Genomic DNA, 22816 nt, shown 5'->3' on the forward strand with positions numbered 1-22816 from the left:
TGATTAAGCATACAATTTCAAATGATTGTCTCAATGTAAGTAATCAACCGGAGAAGTCAAATCTTCCCCTTATGTTGGGCCATTCATGTGCACAACATCAATTCGTATAATTTCTGACAGTCCATGAACGCAGCTAACCTGACGCTGCCAGATGGATGTGAGTTGGTTCACATTTGTTTGTGAATTTGTGGAACAATGCCGCCCCCATCTGGCGGAGTCAGGCTAGAACGCAGCAGCTGACTGTTTTGGTTTGGTCAGCTGACTTCAGCTCCTCTCCGTCATGTGACCCCATCCGCTTCCTTTGGTCTGGTCCATTCTGGAGAGAGACGTGAGCTGGTTTATGGAGGTGTAAGTACTACAGCGTTACTTTCACTACGGGAACTGCTCATGTTCACCGTTTTCCATGTCAACTGCCTTGTCAGGCGTCGTTAAATATCCCTCAGTAGCTTGGTTTGTTTAGCAGCACTTATTTTAACATAGCTAGGCTACTGTTACTGGCCTGGGGAACTTCACACCGAGCCGTGACGTTCTGCCTCGAAACTCCATTCAAAAAGATGCGACTTTAATGTTACTTTGCTTATTGGGACACGTATAAACCTTTTGGAATATAAGTGAGGTTATTTTACGAATTGTTCGTGTCCACTGTGGAATACGGAATACATAGGATCCATTAAGAAACAATCTATTACGTTAAAATATCAACTTTAATGCTTGGTTCACCCTGCCCGACGGTCCGACACCGCCGAAGAAGAGTGTGTGAATACCAGGCAAACAAGTCACAAAGTTGACAGTATTTTGAAAGTAGTGCTGCTTGGTGTATTAGATTAATGCCGAATTGAAGAGTGGATTCTATTAACGTTTTGTAAAACATCAAGTAATTGTCTACTAGTATGTACCTTTGCTGAGAACGAAATAAACATTAGAATGCAGATTTATGAATGTAGTGTGGTGTTCAGTTTACTCTACATAAGAGAGAGAACAGAACATATCGGAGCTAGGCTGAACTGAACCCCAAAAATGGTAATGATAATGGCACAGTTTACTTGTACAATTTAGGGAGAGAGAGATGGGTAAAACTAATAATTATGTTGTATTTAGTCGGCCTAAAACTAAACCCAAAGGCCTGAGAGGATACATGTAGGTCAAAGTCAGCTGCTGCACCCTCTTGCGATAAGTTATCTTTTTTATATTGGTCGGGCTGTCCATATGCAGTGAAGTAATGATACTGTTATAATAGGGTAAACTATGAAAATGATACTAGTGTTATGAATCTTATGATAGCCTACTATGGATTTCTGTCATGTCACACTTGAAGATATGTGTTACACACTGGTTATAGGTGGGTTTGCCCTCCACTAGAGATGAAACGGTATGAACATTTAATACCACAATTATAGTGACCAAAATTATCAGTAATATTGGCGTATTATTAAAATGTGCTGAAAAGTACACACATACACTCACTAAAATCATTTCACCAATGCTGTTTGCCTGCATCTGGGAGACTGTTGCTAACTTTGGTTGATGATGGACAGTATTTTAGGGCTGTCCTCGACTCAGGATTCTATCGGATTCGACTGTCCAATGCAAATATTTGACTATTCTATACAAATGAATAAATAAAAATAATATCTCTAGTTATTATTTCGACCACATTAACAGTCAATGCAACAGAGTGATGGGGACATATTATGTCCCCATCACTCTGTTGCATGACTGTTAATGTTTGAGCATTTAAAAATCTAGAGAGACTGTATATGATCATGCAAGATTTGAATTGCTGACGTCGGGCTATTGGATAAAGGATTTGTCTGAATAATGAGACAGGCAGGAGACATATTTCTTTTTTTATTAAGCTCTTATAGCCCAATTTTTATGTCACCTGTTAAACATGAAAGCAACATGTAGCCTACATGGATAACAAGTTAAACCGTTCTTTAGCCTATTGCTCAAAAACTAATAGGCCTAAATAAATCTAAACGAGAATAAATTAACAAATGAAATTAAGATTGGAATTTAGATGGGGGGGAAACGACTGCTCGACTTGAGGAATCTCAGGGGTCTCTCTCGAATGATTCGACTATTGGACTTTCAGAGGACAGCCCTACAGTATTTACAATGTTTTTCAAAGCGCTGTAACCACGGTAACATGGTCATCACTATCACGCTAACACGGTTTCAATGATATTAATTAAAGTTTGAAACAGTAATACTAACCGCCAGGAATTTGATCACAGTTTATTATTAAACCCGTAGTCGTTTCATCCCTACTCCCCACTAAGTTACATCCCTGTGTCCTACCTTCATATGTGACTGTTGTGTTTATGTGAGTGTTTGACTGACTCTGCTGTGTTCGTCAGTGCTCTGAAGCCAGTGGAACAGTGGACTGATTGCAGAGTTGAGCGGGCCGGCCTCCACTCTGCTGCTGGAGGAGCAAAATGCCTTCCAATAGGTCTGTGTCCGACGCTCCCATCACCCAGTTCATCAACTGCAGGATCCTGAGGGAGCACGAGCTGCAGAGGTACGAGACGAGTACAACTAGGGATGTCAATCTCACGTGTTCCAGCAAATCCTTAACGACCAAATAATCGATCTTCAATTAATTGTTGACATCCCTGACAGACAGCTGTGGACCTAGCACACCACATTATACGCAGTTTGGGTCGGGACCCCAAATGAGGTCGCCTGGAATTTCTAGTAATTAGTCGATACAGATAATTTGCTATTATAATAATAAAAACACCACACACAATTTAAAACAACTGAACGTATCCTACGTTTTTACAAAATTGTCAGCTAAATGACAAAATGTAAATGTAAATGTACACAACTGCCATGGATTGGGCCATAATGTATGAACCCCCTATTAATAGAAAAGTGTTCAGTAGTGAGGTGGTCTGTTCAGCGCTATGCTGCAGGAACTGAGCTGTAGGCCTGTTCCTGTTAGTGGGCTCTGTGTTCACCACATATAGCCCATATTTGTAGCCTACTTAGCTCTTTTTGTATTTCCTTTATTCATTGTTTAATTTGAGTCATTGTTCAGTATTCATTTGCAGTCTTGTAAATACAAGTTCACCTGCACATATCCTGACCTGGCAAAATAAAATCCTCACTCTGTGCACTGATCTGTGGCTCATCCTGGCTAGTCTGCCTCTGGCTACCATCCACTAATTGAATAATATACATGAAATAGCCTAAATGTGGTCTAAAATGAATGTCAACATATAATACTACAAACTAATTACATGATCAAAAACAAGTTAATTTGAGAAAAAAAAAATCGCCTGTGTTTCGAATGTCTGAGATCACCAGAGTTTTGTGACGTCAAAGTGGGGTCACAAGACAAAAAGGTTGAGAACCACTATTTGTTTGTTTGTTTGTGTGTGTGTGTGTGTGTGTGTGTGTGTGTGTGTGTGTGTGTGTGTGTGTGTGTGTGTGTGTGTGCGTGCGTGCGTGCGTGCGTGCGTGCGTGCGTGCGTGCGCATGGTTTCAGAGAGGACTTGTGGGTCCGTGAAGGACAGATTTTAGACCCAGAGAAGCTGTTCTTCGAGGAGCAGGGTTACGCCGACCAGCGCGTGGACTGTGGAGGCGGCATCATCGCCCCCGGCTTCATAGACGTCCAGATCAATGGTAGCAGTCAGACACTACGACCGGGCAATATGATGCCAACCAATAAATAAGCATAAGGCATTTTGATAACACTTTCTCTGACGCCCCTGTCTATAATGCAGTATAAACACACATAATATGTTATAAATCCACTTATAGCACTGTATAATTATAAGCATTCATAAATATTCAGAAATTTGCATTTATCATAATACTTGATAATTGCAGATTTATTTTGGCAAAGATCATAGTGTAATACATTATAATAATTTGACCATGCATTAGTAAGTGGTCATTGGGTGCTTTAAGTGAAGTAATGAAATTCATGAGGTATAGGCAGATATAATACATTACAAGCTTGTTATACGTCACTAAAAGTGGTCATTCGTTGCTTTAAGTAAAGTTGGGAAAAAATACCATTTAAATCTATGCAAGAACAACAACTACACTATGATCCTTGCAACAACAAAACGTCAGCAATTATGAAGTATTATGCTTTATAAGGTGTTATGATTATTGTTAATAATCATTATGGATATGAATATTTATGAGTATAACTATAATTAAACAGATTATAACTACAAACAGATTATAACACATTATAAGTATGTTTATTATGCATTACAGATATGGGCATCAGAGAAAGTGTTTATGGTGATATATCAATGTTCAACCCATTGGAATGAATGGTCATGTTTTTAAATAGCAGAATATCATGATTTCATATGTGGTCCAGCGCTGTCATTTCACAGTCTGTTTGAGTGTCTTGTTGGAGGCTGGTTCCGTGCCGTTCTTCCCGGGTCGTCACCAGTCTTCTGTGTGGTTGTAGGAGGCTACGGCATTGACTTCTCCCAGGCCTCCCAAGACATCGACGGAGGAGTTTCCCTTGTGGCCAAGAAGATCCTGGAGCACGGCGTCACGTCCTTCTGCCCCACTCTGGTCACCTCTCCTCCAGACATCTACCACAAGGTAGCCCCATTCTGGTCATCTCTCCTCCAGACATCTACCACAAGGTAGCCCCATTCTGGTCATCTCTCCTCCAGACATCTACCACAAGGTAGCCTGACACATTTAAGGGCAGCTTACACTTCTGCGGCGCAAGTGTTTAATGCTAGACCACCAACTCATGTTCTGTGATATTTCTAGGCACACATTTGCTGACATGAACATTAACATTTTTGCTAATGATTAAATCTCCACATCTAGTCTCTTCGATCTGCTCCATGTTGTCGTCACTATTGAGTGACTGACATCAACCCAAAGAGAGTCTTAAAATTACAGCAGACCCCCTCCACCCTATATATATATATATATATATATATATATATATATATATATAATCGAAAAAGAAATCGCATGAAACACATTATATTGACTGAAGCAATTAAAATATTTTGCTTAAAAATATATGTATATTCAAGATTCAAGATTCATTTTAACCCATAGTGAGTATGTGTGTGTGTGTGTGTGTGTGTGTGTGTGTGTGTGTGTGTGTGTGTGTGTGTGTGTGTGTGTGTGTGTGTGTGTGTATGTGTATGTATGTATGTATGTATGTATGTATATATTTATGTATATATATATATATATGTATATATATATATATATATATATATATATATATATATATATATATATATATATATATATAATTCATAATGAGGTGAAACAGAGAGAGGCAAAGAAAGCTTTTGAGAAGCTGTGACAGCAAATGTTTGGTGTTTTATTTGTTAAATGAATAAAACACTTCATAGAATATCAAAATTCTAGTTTTCTGTCGATCGACTAATCAATAAATTGACTAATAATGTCTGCGATACTGAGGAGCTTAGGATAGCTAAATCACCTGTCTTCTAAACCAATTCTTAAAACCCAGTTTTGTAAACCTGCCTCCTGTAACAATTCTTATTTTCTTAAAACTGTTATTACAGGTTTGTTTATTGACAAATTTGTATGTAATCTGGTTGGTTTTGTGTAATGTATTTGATATTTGTGAAGCACTTCGTATTTGAAAGCTGCTTTACATATCAAGTTTACTGTTCTTATTGTTATGATAAGATGCCACCATAATAAAGTAGTGCCGTTTCAGGTCCTGCCTGAGATCAAAGTTCACAACAGAGGAGCGCATGGAGCCGGGGTTCTGGGTAAGATGGGACTTTTCTCATTGTAATGAGGTGTGTGTGTGTGTGTGTGTGTGTGTGTGTGTGTGTGTGTGTGTGTGTGTGTGTGTGTGTGTGTGTGTGTGTGTGTGTGTGTGTGTGTGTGTGTGCGTGTCCGTGTCCGTACTAAGCTATCCACAGACACTAATTAGGACTAGTGTTATTCAAGATAAGATGAAACTTTAATCTTCCTTGGGGTCATTGGGTTGTTGAAACAGTAGGTTACAACACATAAAAATACAACATGAATAGAATAGTGTTGAGCAAGTGCGGGGTATTAAATATAACGCAACAGACAACTGTCAAAAAAACATTTGATATAAACCTATTATATATTATATTATATGACTTTGAGCCATAATGTAGATTTATTTTATCTTTATCTAAATCCTCATGTGAGTATGTATGGGCATGTGCAGTGCTGGCATTGAGCACTGGGTGGAGCACTGATGTAGGAAGTGCAGGTGGATGAGTTGAGTTCCCTCCCTTCCCTCATATGTGAAGCGCTTTGAGTGTCTAGAAAGGCGCAATATAAATCAAATAATTTATTATTATTATTATATAGCGCTCAGCAGTGACCACCCACTTTTTTCTCACCTCCCGTTCCATCAGAGAATTATTCCCCATTCATTTTCTCCATAGATGTTTCCATAAATCCTTATATAATGAGTTTTAACACATTGAGTGCCAAGGACGTCTGTGGACGTCCTAAAAAAAAGTAACGAGGAGTGCCAAGGACGTCTGTGGACGTCCTAAAATCATAATTCATATTATTCCATAATTCTGCTGTTTAAGGTCGTACCTAGCCAGTGAGCATGAATCCCTTCAAGGGATCACACGGCGCCACCTTAAACATCGACACGGGAGCTGCGCCACCCACCTCAGATCCTTTACTTTGTGCAGGAGAAAGCAGGGAAAGACGTGATCAAAGGGGAAACCGATGCATGCTGCAGCCAGAGCCGTATAGATTGCTCTGTCTGCAGCTGAAAGTTGGCTGCATCCGCGCCCACAACTGAGCTCTTCTGCTTCTATCTATCTGTCTGCATATAGTTTCTCCACACGATTCCCTGCCAGAAAGCCAGCACCCGAAGCCGAACGGCCAAACCTTTTCGTTCAGTCGCGTTTGGCATTTCCTTGTTGCGCTGGGATCCGGGCAAAAACGGAGTCTGAGAAAACAGACTCTGTGCGTGTGGGGAGGAGCCCGCAGCTCAGAGGTGGAGAGGGGGGGGGGGGGGGTGGGGCACGCAGGCTGCACAGAACCACACCACGCCACCACATCAGAAAACACCAGCCAGAGTCAGTGAATGTGCTCGAAATTAGAGTGCAAAAAGTATTCATAAAAGTGACTATATCTTGAAAAGTAAAAAAAACCCAGCAGAAAACCCTTGAAAGTGCTCTTCTTTCAGAGGCTGTCATTTCATAATGGAACTGTCTAGAAACAAAATTTCTTCTTTGGAAGAAGCAGGAGTGTCCAATGTTTCATTAAAGTCCAGCCCTGTCAATATAGCCCTAATAGAAAAAATTCTATAGCTGTTTTCAACTGAATGGAAGTGAATCTGGCACAGGCTCCAGACAATTTTACTGAAGCGCTGTGGCACTCAATGTGTTAAAAGAACAGCTCACCCTAAAATCCAAAATACATATTTTTGCTCTCACCTGTAGTGCTATTTATCCATCTATATCGTTTTGGGATAGTTGCCTGAGTTTTGGAGCTACATCGTTCTCTCCCAGGTGATGAGAATCAGGTGAGCAGAGGGGAAAGCAAATAGTTTTCAACCGTGTCAATTGTATCCATCGTGTCAATGGCTTGTAGTATATCGGCATGTCTGGCGTGATTTAATCGCATTTTGATTAATGGAAACATAATTTGTGACTAAATATGAACAGTGTCATTATCCACCTAAGGTGAGGTAAGGTATGTTGAACTGAATGAATGTCTTTGTCTTTATTTAAGATCCCCATTAGCTACAGCAGAGCTGCAACTATTCTTCCTGGGGTCAAACAACTTGCATAGTTTCAAGATATCACATACAAAATTTACATTCTGTATAAAAAAAATACATTCTGTACAAACGGTACAATTTCGGATATTACATACATACATACTGTACCTTTCAAGATATTGCATACATCAGAATTACCTACATACCATTACAGATGTGTAGAATATACATAAAACTACATCACATATTATGTATACCTATATTTAGAACACGGCTCTCTTGAATACTCGATTCTGATTGGTCAATCAACAAGATTCACCGGTCATTATTTCTCGACAACCGACCGCTGCTCTGCTGCTGGTTATACTGATTAATCCAGCTGTGTCAACACTCACGACAATGATTAGGCACACCTGGATTAATCAGTTGATAAGAGCCTTTTGTCAGCAGACAGAGACGCAGAACTAATTAGGCCAACCAGTTGCAGCTGTGGTGTCTTGTGTGCCAATTACGAATGAAACCGCTTTGTCGTTGAAAACGCTATTAAAAAATCTATTTGAATAATTATTTTTGTCAGATTATTGAATGGTTTAGTTGTAGGCCGTGTTCTAAGCGGGATAATGTATAGTGAGCCGGTGATTACTGGGGAAATAATGACCTTCAGGTGAATCATTAAGCCCTCGGCTGCGCGTCGGGCTCAATCATTCACCTGTCGGTCATTATTTCCCCAGTAATCACCGGCTCACTATACATTATCCCTTACATATACCATTACCATATCTTATATATATAATTATATAACTATTACCATCACCATATATATTATATATGGATCACCAAATCCAAAGATATACAGTACAACACACTGGACATGGAGTGTTTTTCAGCCCAGAACACGTGTCTGAAACCAGTGAACCCAACGCCAAAGTGGCTTTATTATTTTGGTTAATTAAGTCACTACTCTATGAATGAATGAATTCACACATCTAAACATTTCTCTCTCCTTCCCTTTATCTCCCTCCCTTCATCCTGTTTTTCTTCAGTCTAATATTTCTTATATATTGCCTATATCTTGATTGTTCTATTATTTGCATATATAGCCTATGTCACTTCTTTACATTGTTTCATAACATACATATTTTCCTGTTGTTGTGTCAGTATGTTCTACTGCTGTTATGTTGCACAACCTGCCTGCATGACGTTATTCTCGTATTGAATACTCCCATATATTTGCTATATTCATATTTGTATTCTATTTCCCCCCTGGCCATCCCTAGAGTTTGATGCAACCTGTCTGTTTGCAGGGTTTCACCTGGAGGGTCCGTTCATCAGTGTGGAGAAGAAAGGGGCCCACCCTGAGCAGTACCTCCGCACCTTCCAGTCCAGAGGGATAGACGACCTGATGGAGACCTACGGCAGCCTGGACAATGTTGCCATGGTGACGCTGGCTCCCGAGCTGGCCGGCAGCCAATCGGTGGTGCGGGAGCTCTGCCAGAGGGGCATCACGGTCTCCTTAGGTTAGCATCGCTTATCCGTTACATCCACTCCAACAAGAACCACACCGCCTCAACTGATGATCAGTTGACCAGACAGCCCCAACTGATGATCAGTTGACCAGACAGCCTCAACTGATGATCAGTTGACCAGACAGCCCCAACTGATCATCAGTTGACCAGATAGCCCCAACTGATGATCAGTTGACCAGATAGCCCCAACTGATGATCAGAATCAGAATCGGAATCACTTGTATTGCCACAGTATGCAAGTTACATACGAGGAATTTGTCTTAGTGTCTGTATGCAGCGTAACATGCGACTCCGTAAGTGTCAGAAAAAGATGTTACTTTTGTTTTGCTCCCACAATGATTGGGTCCGTTTGTAATTTTGTAAACACTCTGTCCCAACAAGTCTCTCCCCTCTAAACAGTCTGACTGCAAACACTCTGTCCCAACAAGTCTCTCCCCACTAAACATTCTGACTGAAAACACTCTGTCCCAACAAGTCTCTCCCCTCTAAACATTCTGACTGAAAACACTCTGTCCCAACAAGTCTCTCCTCTAAACATTCTGACTGCAAACACTCTGTCCCAACAAGTCTCTCCTCTAAACATTCTGACTGCAAACACTCTGTCCCAACAAGTCTCTCTCCTCTAAACATTCTGACTGAAAACACTCTGTCCCAACAAGTCTCTCCTCTAAACATTCTGACTGCAAACACTCTGTCCCAACAAGTCTCCCCTCTAAACATTCTGACTGCAAACACTCTGTCCCAACAAGTCTCTCCTCTAAACATTCTGACTGCAAACACTCTGTCCCAACAAGTCTCTCCTCTAAACATTCTGACTGAAAACACTCTGTCCCAACAAGTCTCTCCTCTAAACAGTCTGACTGCAAACACTCTGTCCCAACAAGTCTCTCCCCTCTAAACATTCTGACTGCAAACACTCTGTCCCAACAAGTCTCTCCTCTAAACAGTCTGACTGCAAACACTCTGTCCCAACAAGTCTCTCCTCTAAACATTCTGACTGCAAACACTCTGTCCCAACAAGTCTCCCCTCTAAACATTCTGACTGCAAACACTCTGTCCCAACAAGTCTCTCCCCTCTAAACATTCTGACTGCAAACACTCTGTCCCAACAAGTCTCTCCTCTAAACATTCTGACTGCAAACACTCTGTCCCAACAAGTCTCTCCTCTAAACATTCTGACTGAAAACACTCTGTCCCAACAAGTCTCTCCTCTAAACAGTCTGACTGAAAACACTCTGTCACAACAAGTCTCTCCCCTCTAAACATTCTGACTGAAAACACTCTGTCCCAACAAGTCTCTCCCCTCTAAACAGTCTGACTGCAAACACTCTGTCACAACAAGTCTCTCCCCTCTAAACATTCTGACTGCAAACACTCTGTCACAACAAGTCTCTCCCCTCTAAACATTCTGACTGAAAACACTCTGTCACAACAAGTCTCCCCTCTAAACATTCTGACTGAAAACACTCTGTCACAACAAGTCTCTCCCCTCTAAACATTCTGACTGAAAACACTCTGTCACAACAAGTCTCCCCTCTAAACAGTCTGACTGAAAACACTCTGTCACAACAAGTCTCTCCCCTCTAAACATTCTGACTGAAAACACTCTGTCCCAACAAGTCTCTCCCCTCTAAACATTCTGACTGAAAACACTCTGTCCCAACAAGTCTCTCCCCTCTAAACATTCTGACTGAAAACACTCTGTCCCAACAAGTCTCTCCCCTCTAAACATTCTGACTGAAAACACTCTGTCCCAACAAGTCTCTCCCCTCTAAACATTCTGACTGAAAACACTCTGTCCCAACAAGTCTCTCCTCTAAACATTCTGACTGAAAACACTCTGTCCCAACAAGTCTCTCCTCTAAACATTCTGACTGAAAACACTCTGTCCCAACAAGTCTCTCCCCTCTAAACATTCTGACTGAAAACACTCTGTCCCAACAAGTCTCTCCCCTCTAAACATTCTGACTGAAAACACTCTGTCCCAACAAGTCTCTCCTCTAAACATTCTGACTGAAAACACTCTGTCCCAACAAGTCTCTCCCCTCTAAACATTCTGACTGAAAACACTCTGTCCCAACAAGTCTCTCCCCTCTAAACATTCTGACTGAAAACACTCTGTCCCAACAAGTCTCTCCCCTCTAAACATTCTGACTGAAAACACTCTGTCACAACAAGTCTCTCCTCTAAACATTCTGACTGAAAACACTCTGTCCCAACAAGTCTCTCCCCTCTAAACATTCTGACTGAAAACACTCTGTCCCAACAAGTCTCTCCCCTCTAAACAGTCTGACTGAAAACACTCTGTCCCAACAAGTCTCTCCCCTCTAAACATTCTGACTGAAAACACTCTGTCCCAACAAGTCTCTCCCCTCTAAACATTCTGACTGAAAACACTCTGTCCCAACAAGTCTCTCCCCTCTAAACATTCTGACTGAAAACACTCTGTCCCAACAAGTCTCTCCTCTAAACATTCTGACTGAAAACACTCTGTCCCAACAAGTCTCTCCCCTCTAAACATTCTGACTGAAAACACTATGTCCCAACAAGTCTCTCCCCTCTAAACAGTCTGACTGAAAACACTCTGTCCCAACAAGTCTCTCCCCACTAAACAGTCTGAGCAGCTCTGATTCTGCTTCATCCTGGCGTCTCCATGCAGGTCACTCTGTGGCCAACCTGTCCCAGGCTGAGGACGCTGTCCAGCATGGAGCCTCCTTCATCACACACCTCTTCAACGCCATGCTGCCTGTAAGTGCTCCTTCATCACACACCTCTTCAACGCCATGCTGCCTGTAAGTGCTCCTTCATCACACACCTCTTCAACACCATGCTGCCTGTAAGTGCTCCTTCATCACACACCTCTTCAACACCATGCTGCCTGTAAGTGCTCCTTCATCACACACCTCTTCAACACCATGCTACCTGTAAGTGCTCCTTCATCACACACCTCTTCAACACCATGCTGCCTGTAAGTGCTCCTTCATCACACACCTCTTCAACGCCATGCTGCCTGTAAGTGCTCCTTCATCACACACCTCTTCAACACCATGCTACCTGTAAGTGCTCCTTCATCACACACCTCTTCAACACCATGCTGCCTGTAAGTGCTCCTTCATCACACACCTCTTCAACGCCATGCTGCCTGTAAGTGCTCCTTCATCACACACCTCTTCAACACCATGCTGCCTGTAAGTGCTCCTTCATCACACACCTCTTCAACACCATGCTACCTGTAAGTGCTCCTTCATCACACACCTCTTCAACACCATGCTACCTGTAAGTGCTCCTTCATCACACACCTCTTCAACACCATGCTGCCTGTAAGTGCTCCTTCATCACACACCTCTTCAACACCATGCTACCTGTAAGTGCTCCTTCATCACACACCTCTTCAACACCATGCTACCTGTAAGTGCTCCTTCATCACACACCTCTTCAACACCATGCTACCTGTAAGTGCTCCTTCATCATACACCTCTTCAACACCATGCTACCTGTAAGTGCTCCTTCATCATACACCTCTTCAACACCATGCTACCTGTAAGTGCTCCTTCATCACACACCTCTTCAACACCATGCTGCCTGTAAGTGCTCCTTCATCATACACCTCTTCAACACCATGCTACCTGTAAGTGCTCCTTCATCACACACCTCTTCAACACCATGCTACCTGTAAGTGCTCCTTCATCACACACCTCTTCAACACCATGCTACCTGTAAGTGCTCCTTCATCACACACCTCTTCAACACCATGCTACCTGTAAGTGCTCCTTCATCACACACCTCTTCAACACCATGCTGCCTATAAGTGTTCCTTCATCGCACACCTCTTCAACACCATGCTACCTGTAAGTGCTCCTTCATCACACACCTCTTCAACACCATGCTACCTGTAAGTGCTCCTTCATCACACACCTCTTCAACACCATGCTGCCTGTAAGTGCTCCTTCATCACACACCTCTTCAACACCATGCTGCCTGTAAGTGCTCCTTCATCACACACCTCTTCAACACCATGCTGCCTGTAAGTGCTCCTTCATCACACACCTCTTCAACACCATGCTACCTGTAAGTGCTCCTTCATCACACACCTCTTCAACACCATGCTACCTGTAAGTGCTCCTTCATCACACACCTCTTCAACACCATGCTGCCTGTAAGTGCTCCTTCATCACACATCTCTTCAACACCATGCTACCTGTAAGTGCTCCTTCATCACACACCTCTTCAACACCATGCTGCCTGTAAGTGCTCCTTCATCACACATCTCTTCAACGCCATGCTACCTGTAAGTGCCCACTAGTCCTCACACACAACCTCTGTAGCCATTATCCAGTGCTTTGTTTCAATTCATATTCAAATATTCACTGCATGCATGCTGAAAACTACAAAGGCTAAAGCAAGGATACTCAACTTGCTTTGACCAGGGGCCACTTTTGCAAAATGATAGGATGCCAGGGGCCAGTTAATGAACAAAGATTAGTAATAATAATAATAATAATAATAACACATAAGTTTTATATAGCGCTTTTCTGGGGAACTCAAAGACGCTTTACAATACATAGAAAAGTAATACAGTAAACAAAACTAAATAACAAGAACAAATACAGATACAAAACAAATACAAATCAATAGATTGCAGAGATGGAATGGTGGTTAGAGGTAAAAGTCAGATATTGTAGGCTGTTTTGAAGAGGTGGGATTTGAGTTAGGTTTTGAAGGAGGTGAGTGAGTCGGAGTTTCTGATATTAATAAACAACAAAAGTTAGAAATTCAGTTTGCTCACTTCAATAAAGGCCCTCTCCAAAAAGAAAATGAACCTTATGAACCTCTTATGCACACAGGATAGATAGGGGGGCCAGTCACCACCCTATTGCGGGCCGCATCTGGCCCCCGGGCCGCAAGTTGAGTATCACTGGGCTAAAGCCTGGGACACACCAGGGCAACGGCAAAGGACTAGAGGCAACAAAAAACGACTGTTGCACACCGCCCGCAAAGACTACAGCCGACGGGCAACTAACATGTATGTTGTGCGCCAGACAATTGCAGTGTTTGCCTACCATTCCGGTCACTTACTGTAAACGGTTTGGTAATAGAGCTGCGTCTTTCAGAATATATCTGATCAAAAGTTCCAAATGGCACGGGCAGCCCGTCTGTAAAGGAAAAGGCGGAGGTGGAGAAATAGAAGAAACCATACAGCAACAGGCTCAAGGGACTTTCCCAAAGGCACGTCGTCGTGAAAATATCCATGTATTTGAATGATCAGATGAGATCAAGTTGTAAAATGTGCAGAGTGCTTTGTGTGTGCCCTGACAGACGCACAGACATGGGCGACGCCAGCTAATCGGCCGCATGTGTTCTCGCCTTTACTCATGACGTCTTGTTTGGTCTTTGCTGTAGTTCCACCATCGTGACCCAGGCATCGTGGGTCTGCTGACCAGCGACCAGATCCCTGCTGGCAGGACGGTGTACTACGGCATGATCGCAGATGGGATCCACACCAACCCTGCTGCCCTGCGCATCGCCCACAGGGCGCACCCTTCAGGTCAGGACGAGAACTGCAACCGGAGGAGTTTCATTTCTCTCTCCCCGGTTCTCTGCTTCTAACCTAGAGGTTTTAGAGAGGGAAATATCTCACTTCTACTATCTCCTTTTTTCACGTTCAGGAAGCCTATAGACCGAATCACTGAGACGTCGCGCTAACAACAACAGTCAGGTAGACAACTGGTGATTGATTGGATGCAGAGATATCAGCAAACTTGTTTATTGTTGATTTCTGTTGTCATTTTCACCTTTAACTGTAACGTTCAAAGATATATGCCGTAGAAACATGGTGGTCCGTCCGATTTGACGTTTCTGCTATGCTTATTTTATAGCCTACTGTGTTAGCGTCTTTGCAGCAGGCTGATCGGACTAGCTGCTAGTTTTGGGTAAACTCAAGATGTAGGTCTCCAAACTAACGTTAGTGAAAGTGTTGTTATTAACGAGACATGAAAGCATCAAACATGCATTTTAGACTGAAAGCAGCTACGAGGAACTTCTGACTGGTTATGAAACAGTCTCAACTTAATATGATGCCTCACATCTTACCTACATCAGCAAATGAGATCATCAGCGAGGAGATCGGTAGTTATCCTAAATGCGAGACTTCCTGTGTTCACGTCTATGTGAAACAGACTTCCTGTGTTCACGTCTGTGTGAAACAGACTTCCTGTGTTCACGTCTGTTTGAAACAGACTTCCTGTGTTCACGTCTGTGAAACAGACTTCCTGTGTTCACGTCTATGTGAAACAGACTTCCTGTGTTCACGTCTGTGAAACAGACTTCCTGTGTTCACGTCTGTGTGAAACAGACTTCCTGTGTTCACGTCTGTGTGAAACAGACTTCCTGTGTTCACGTCTGTGAAACAGACTTCCTGTGTTCATGTCTGTGAAACAGACTTCCTGTGTTCACGTCTGTGTGAAACAGACTTCCTGTGTTCACGTCTGTGAAACAGACTTCTTGTGTTCACGTCTGTGTGAAACAGACTTCCTGTGTTCACGTCTGTGAAACAGACTTCTTGTGTTCACGTCTGTGAAACAGACTTCCTGTGTTCACGTCTGTGAAACAGACTTCCTGTGTTCACGTCTGTGAAACAGACTTCCTGTGTTCACGTCTGTGTGAAACAGACTTCCTGTGTTCACGTCTGTGTAAAACAGACTTCCTGTGTTCACGTCTGTGAAACAGACTTCCTGTGTTCACGTCTGTGTGAAACAGACTTCCTGTGTTCACGTCTGTGAAACAGACTTCCTGTGTTCACGTCTATGTGAAACAGACTTCCTGTGTTCACGTCTGTGAAACAGACTTCCTGTGTTCACGTCTGTGTGAAACAGACTTCCTGTGTTCACGTCTGTGTGAAACAGACTTCCTGTGTTCACGTCTGTGAAACAGACTTCCTGTGTTCATGTCTGTGAAACAGACTTCCTGTGTTCACGTCTGTGTGAAACAGACTTCCTGTGTTCACGTCTGTGAAACAGACTTCTTGTGTTCACGTCTGTGTGAAACAGACTTCCTGTGTTCACGTCTGTGAAACAGACTTCCTGTGTTCACGTCTGTGTGAAACAGACTTCCTGTGTTCACGTCTGTGAAACAGACTTCCTGTGTTCACGTCTGTGAAACAGACTTCCTGTGTTCATGTCTGTGAAACAGACTTCCTGTGTTCACGTCTGTAAAACAGACTTCCTGTGTTCACGTCTGTAAAACAGACTTCCTGTGTTCACGTCTGTGAAACAGACTTCCTGTGTTCATGTCTGTGAAACAGACTTCCTGTGTTCATGTCTGTGAAACAGACTTCCTGTGTTCACGTCTGTAAAACAGACTTCCTGTGTTCACGTCTGTGTAAAACAGACTTCCTGTGTTCACGTCTGTGAAACAGACTTCCTGTGTTCACGTCTGTGTGAAACAGACTTCCTGTGTTCACGTCTGTGAAACAGACTTCCTGTGTTCACGTCTGTGTGAAACAGACTTCCTGTGTTCACGTCTGTGAAACAGACTTCCTGTGTTCACGTCTGTGTGAAACAGACTTCCTGTGTTCACGTCTGTGAAACAGACTTCCTGTGTTCACGTCTGTGTGAAAAAGACTTCCTGTGTTCACGTCTGTGAAACAGACTTCCTGTGTTCACGTCTGTGAAACAGACTTCCTGTGTTCATGTCTGTGAAACAGACTTCCTGTGTTCACGTCTGTAAAACAGACTTCCTGTGTTCACGTCTGTGAAACAGACTTCCTGTGTTCACGTCTGTGAAACAGACTTCCTGTGTTCACGTCTGTAAAACAGACTTCCTGTGTTCACGTCTGTGAAACAGACTTCCTGTGTTCATGTCTGTGAAACAGACTTCCTGTGTTCATGTCTGTGAAACAGACTTCCTGTGTTCACGTCTGTGAAACAGACTTCCTGTGTTCACGTCTGTGAAACAGACTTCCTGTGTTCACGTCTGTGAAACAGACTTCCTGTGTTCACGTCTGTGTGAAACAGACTTCCTGTGTTCACGTCTGTAAAACAGACTTCCTGTGTTCACGTCTGTGAAACAGACTTCCTGTGTTCACGTCTGTGTGAAACAGACTTCCTGTGTTCACGTCTGTGAAACAGACTTCCTGTGTTCACGTCTGTGTGAAACAGACTTCCTGTGTTCACGTCTGTGAAACAGACTTCCTGTGTTCACGTCTGTGTGAAACAGACTTCCTGTGTTCATGTCTGTGAAACAGGTTGTAATTTTTGTTTTACAAAATACAGTTTTACATCTGTTTTTCCTTCATGCTTCGAGCTCCACACAACAACCCAGCTCATCTTCTGCCAGGCTTCCAAAAACATGGAGACTCTGCTGGATCGATGATCGGGTCTAGAAACATTATCAGCAGCACAGATTACATTACATTACATTACATTACATCATTTGGCAGACGCTTTTATCCAAAGCGACTTACAATAACACATTTTTTGTCAGCAATAGAGCAATCAACTATGGAGCACAGTCTATGACAACTACAACTTCTGAAGGAACAGTGGTACAAGTTTAGGTTAGTGGTACAAGTTTAGGTTAGTTTTTTTTTTTTTTTTTTAAATAAGGAAAGAGAGAGAACGAAGTTAGATCAAGAAGGGCCCAGATGGAGCCTGAAAAGGTGTGTCTTTAGTCTTTTCCGAAAGATCGGCAGTGATTCAGCTGTCCTGACCAAAGGTGGAAGCTCGTTCCACCATTGAGGTGCCAGGGACGAGAAGAGTCGAGATCGGGATGAGCGACTTTTGAGCCCCCGTAGCGAAGGAGGGGCGAGGCGACCTGCACTGGTGGAGGAGCGAAGGGAGCGCTGAGAGGTTTGGAATCTGACCATGGATTGCAGGTACAGGGGAGCTGACTGGTGTACTGCCCTGTAGGCCAGTACCAGTGTCTTGAATTTGATGCGGGCCGAGATGGGAAGCCAGTGGAGCTCCTGGAAGAGGGGAGTGACGTGAGAGAATTTGGGTTGGTTGAATACCAGACGGGCTGCAGCGTTCTGAATGAGCTGAAGCGGTCGGATGTCGGTGGCAGGTAGGCCGGCCAGGAGCACGTTGCAGTAGTCCAGGCGGGAGGAGACAAGAGACTGGACCAGGAGTTGAGTCGCTTCTCTTGTGAGAAAGGGACGGATTTTGCGGATGTTGTAGAGAGAGAACCTACAGGAGCGTGCTGTAGCAGCTATGTTGGCAGAGCAAAACAGCTGGTTGTCAAGGATCACCCCAAGGTTCTTAGCTGTTTGGGAGGGAAGTACAGTGGTGTTGTCAATGGAGATGGAGAGATCTGCGAGAGGGCAGTCTTTTCCTGGGAGGAAGAGTAGCTCTGTCTTACCAAGGTTGAGCTTGAGGTGGTGGGCAGACATCCAGTCGCTAATGTCTTTGAGGCATGCAGAGATGCAAGCCTCGATTTGAGTGTCGGAGGGGGGGAAGGAAAGGAAAAGCTGGGTGTCATCAGCATAGCAGTGATAAGAAAAGCCATGAGAAGAGATCACATAGGCAAGAGATCTGATATAGAGAAGGAAAAGTAAGGGGCCCAGGACTGAGCCCTGGGGGACACCGGTGGTAAGAGGACAGGATCTGGAGAGGGACCCTCTCCATGAGACCTGGTATGAGCGGTTCGAGAGGTAGGAAGCAAACCAGGAGAGTGCAGAACCTGAAATGCCGAGGTCAGACAGAGTGGAAAGAAGGATTTGGTGGTTGACTGTATCAAAGGCAGCAGACAGGTCAAGGAGGACAAGAACAGAGGAGAGGGATGAGGCCTTAGCAGTGTGAAGGGCCTCTGTGACAGCAAGAAGATCTGTCTCAGTGGAGTGAGAGGCCTTGAAACCGGACTGCAGAGGGTCCAGGAGGTCATTTTGGGAGAGATAGAGAGAAAGTTGTTCGGACGCTGCTCGTTCGAGGGTTTTGGAAAGGAATGAGAGAAGAGAGACAGGTCTGTAGTTGTGAATAGCAGTAGGGTCAAGGGACGGTTTCTTAAGCAGAGGCTTGACTCTTGCAGTCTTTAGAGCAGGCGGGACAAGACCAGAGGACAGAGAGGAGTTAATGAAGGTAGTGAGATTAAAGATCTGCAGGGTAGTAGGTTGTTTTCCTGCTCAGGCGATGTTCCCCACTGAGGATAGTGTTTTTCACAGAACAACACATTAGCAGTACATGTAACAGCTGCCGACCGTTGGCTTTTTTCCCCGTGCATTTGCAGTTTCGTTTTTCAGGGTGGCTACGGAGCCAATAACAATAGGGACTCACTTCTGTGTCATGCCTCATGTCTCTCTCTACTCTCTTCTTTATAATACAGCTGAATGTAAAGATGCCTTCTCTCAAACTAAACAATACAATAAAAGCAGCAGTCTAGATGTCTGCAGGGTTCCTCTGCAGGGTTCCTCTGCAGGGTTCCTCTGCAGGCCTGCAGAGTATAGAAGAATTGAAAGGAGGTTTTGAGATTGGATGATCATTAACTCTGGTGCTTCATGCTACCACTTTTGCTATGCTGCTATGGTGCTTTGTCCTCCAGGCTTGGTTCTGGTGACAGGTTTAACATGGTGCTTTGTCCTCCAGGCTTGGTTCTGGTGACAGATGCCATCACAGCGATGGGTCTTCCTCCTGGTCGACACACTCTGGGACAGCAGGTCATCGAGATCCAGGGGCTGCACGCTTACGTGGCAGGTCTCATTTTACTTTCACTTTTAAAGCACAAAACCACATGTCTGTTCATTCTACAATGAACCCCAAACCACAACATGACAACCCTGTTAGCATTCAGGATGAATGAATGAGTTCCACTGCCTGCAATAACTTGGTAGTTTAGTAAATCACATGAATCCAGGAGAACCTGATCTAGGCTACTAGTAATAATTAGAGATGCACTGATATGAAAATGTTGGCCGATACGATAAGCGATATTAACATTGCTGTTATAGCCGATAATCGATATCTACCAATGTCGATATGATCTGTATAAAAACAGATCATGTGCTTTTTCATTTGTTTTGCACAGCACTGTATGTAACAGTACTAAAGGATGCTAGGAAGATAGTAGAAGAAAATAATAAGTGGTTTAAAATATTCAACTGATTCTGTCTTAATTATCTGTTTGTTGTTTATTGTTTATCTGTTTATTGAACATGATTAAAGATTATTTTATACTTGTATATGTTTCAGGTACCAACACCCTCTGTGGCAGCATAGCCACAATGGATATGTGTGTAAGGCACTTCAGGCAGGCTTCAGGTGAGTTACACAGTAAAGATACACCGACTGATAACATTTGGCAAGGGGGAAAAGGTGCAGGGATAGTTAGTGTGTGTGTGTGTGTGTGTGTGTGTGTGTGTGTGTGTGTGTGTGTGTGTGTGTGTGTGTGTGTGTGTGTGTGTGTGTGTGTGTGTGTGTGTGTGTGTGTGTGTGTGTGTGATTTCCTGTTCAAATCCATCTTTCATTCAAACATGCCGTCAAATCACCCGATCCTGATATTGGTGTGCATATGTGTGTGCGTGTTGTGTGTGTGTCATGTGTGTGTGTGTGTCGTGCATGTGTCGTGTGTGTGTGCAGGCTGCAGTACAGAGGAAGCTCTTGAGGCGGCCTCTCTGCACCCGGCTCAGCTGCTGGGCGTCAGCCAGCAGAAGGGAAGTCTGGACTTTGGCTCAGACGCAGGTCAGCCTTCACCGTGATGCCTTCAGGCGCACCGTCTGCCTCGTAAATCTGTCTATTATGTTCCTTATATGTGTATGTATGTACAATCTCCTCTGCAGACCTGGTGTTGCTCGACGACGCCCTCACCGTCAAAGCCACCTATATTTCAGGAGAGGAGGTTTGGAGGAAGTGAGCTGCTGATGGAAACATCTGGACCATGATGAACTGTGACCCTTCTGGAGAACCACACACCTCCTCCCAAACCAGAGACACCACAAGTCACTGAGCCAGTGCCTTTGTTCATTCTCTCAAACGTCTCAAAAGTTCACACTAGGGTTTGACCGATAAGCAGGTGTGTAGTGCTATTTGGAGAACTGGGGAGCGCACCTATATGAGGAACAACCCCCTCCCCCCTATTTTACTATTGTAAAAACAAACCTTTGGAGAAAAAGTGTGGGAGCTCCGCTCCCCTGCGCTCACACAGCACTACACCCCAATAAGGGTTTTTTAAAGCCGTCACTGATATTTGTGAATTGCCATTGCCCTTAGCTAGCATTTACGGCGGCGTATTAGCTGTTGTTGTTTTTTGCCAGAGAGATTCCCCCGCCCCCCCCCTTCAGCTAAGAACTGCATTGCTTCCCTGCATGGGTACGATCAACCAAGTGGAACATTTGCGTCTGAACGGCACAGACACTGCCTGAGGAGCTGCCACAAACATGGCATCAAGTTTACTTCTCTAGATCGTGAAAGGAATGATGTCGTCAGGTTATGATTCAGAAATTCAGAGTTTTCCCACAAATTTCTGGCTTTAATTTGAGAGTTTTTGCTGAGAAATGTGATTATTTCCCCCCTCTCACTCTCAAAGATGTCTGGCTACGGTAGAAAAAGAATAACCTACAATGGCCCTAATGCGCCGACATAAGTGTTTATAAAGCTGGTATTTAACAATTTGGTGTTCTGCAGAATTAGATTGTTGTCAGAGAAGAAGAGCCTCAGTTAGCACACTGAAACGCTCCATTCAAAGCGAGGATGATGATGATGATGATGAAAGGTGGATGACACTGTCTGGTCCATATGCCATTTCCAATAAAAGGCCAAGATGAGCCCCGCCTCATAGAGCAGTCAAACCCTAGTTCATACCATTCTATTTCACTCTGTAATTTACCAGAATATTATTAGATTTGAGCTGTGATCTGTGCTGAGTGTGAATGTTTTATATTTCATGAAATGACATGACCGATTTCTTTATGAATGAATATTGGCTAGATGTGTGTGTGAGTTGGATTTTTATGAGCCTATATCCAGATGCTTTACAACTGATGTTAACCCATTGATACCTGATGCAGCATTTGTGTGTGTATCCCTTTAAGACCGTGTGACGCGGTTCGCGGTCTTAAAGGGATACACACACAAATGCTGCATCAGGTATCAATGGGTTAATCAACGATGAAAAATATGTGTAAAAGGGAACATTGTGGTATTAAAATGGATAAAACAAATCACTGCATGGATGTGTTAATTTGCCCCTTAATTGTTGACCAACGACACATACAGTAGGGCTGCAGGTGATGTGCAAAGATACTTTCTCACGTTTTCATGTCACCTCCATATATGGCTGCAGCAGACCCTCATTTGATCAGATGTGAATTTTGATGTTGATTTAGTATCGAATTGTAACAATCTACACTACAGTATCAGTAGGCTACATTTTGTGTGGGGAGAGATAACAGTGGTGAGAGTGAAACCTCTGGTCATCCTCTATTTGGCCTGTAGTTGATTAAATTATAGTGAAATCAAACTATTCTCCAGTTATTTAGAATTTATTTAATTATGGTGTGTGTATATATATATACCGGTGTATGTATCTACTGGAGAATAATTTGATTTCACTATAATTTAATTATATATATATATATAATTAAATTATAGTGAAATCA

The 22816-nt window shown here is 43.3% G+C and overlaps 1 protein-coding gene across 2 annotated transcripts; it reads left to right on the forward strand.

Moving 5' to 3' along the window:
- Positions 1 to 311: 311 nt before the first annotated feature.
- Positions 312 to 22240, forward strand: amdhd2 (amidohydrolase domain containing 2). 2 transcript variants are annotated; one of them, XM_083649209.1, is made up of 12 exons: positions 312 to 348; positions 2361 to 2521; positions 3494 to 3630; positions 4439 to 4578; positions 5696 to 5750; positions 9013 to 9225; positions 11894 to 11982; positions 14635 to 14779; positions 19809 to 19916; positions 20412 to 20480; positions 20799 to 20900; positions 20999 to 22240. In XM_083649209.1, exons 2-12 carry the CDS (start codon positions 2439 to 2441, stop codon positions 21070 to 21072), a joined length of 1215 nt encoding a protein of 404 aa, XP_083505335.1. In that variant the 5' UTR covers positions 312 to 348; positions 2361 to 2438; the 3' UTR covers positions 21073 to 22240. The 2 variants fall into 2 exon arrangements, with proteins under 2 accessions (XP_083505335.1, XP_083505336.1); XM_083649210.1 differs by lacking the exon at positions 19809 to 19916.
- The last annotated feature ends 576 nt before the right edge of the window (positions 22241 to 22816 follow it).

The sequence above is a fragment of the Poromitra crassiceps genome, assembly GCF_964638095.1.
Source record: "Poromitra crassiceps genome assembly, chromosome: 13".
NCBI lineage: Eukaryota > Metazoa > Chordata > Actinopteri > Beryciformes > Melamphaidae > Poromitra > Poromitra crassiceps.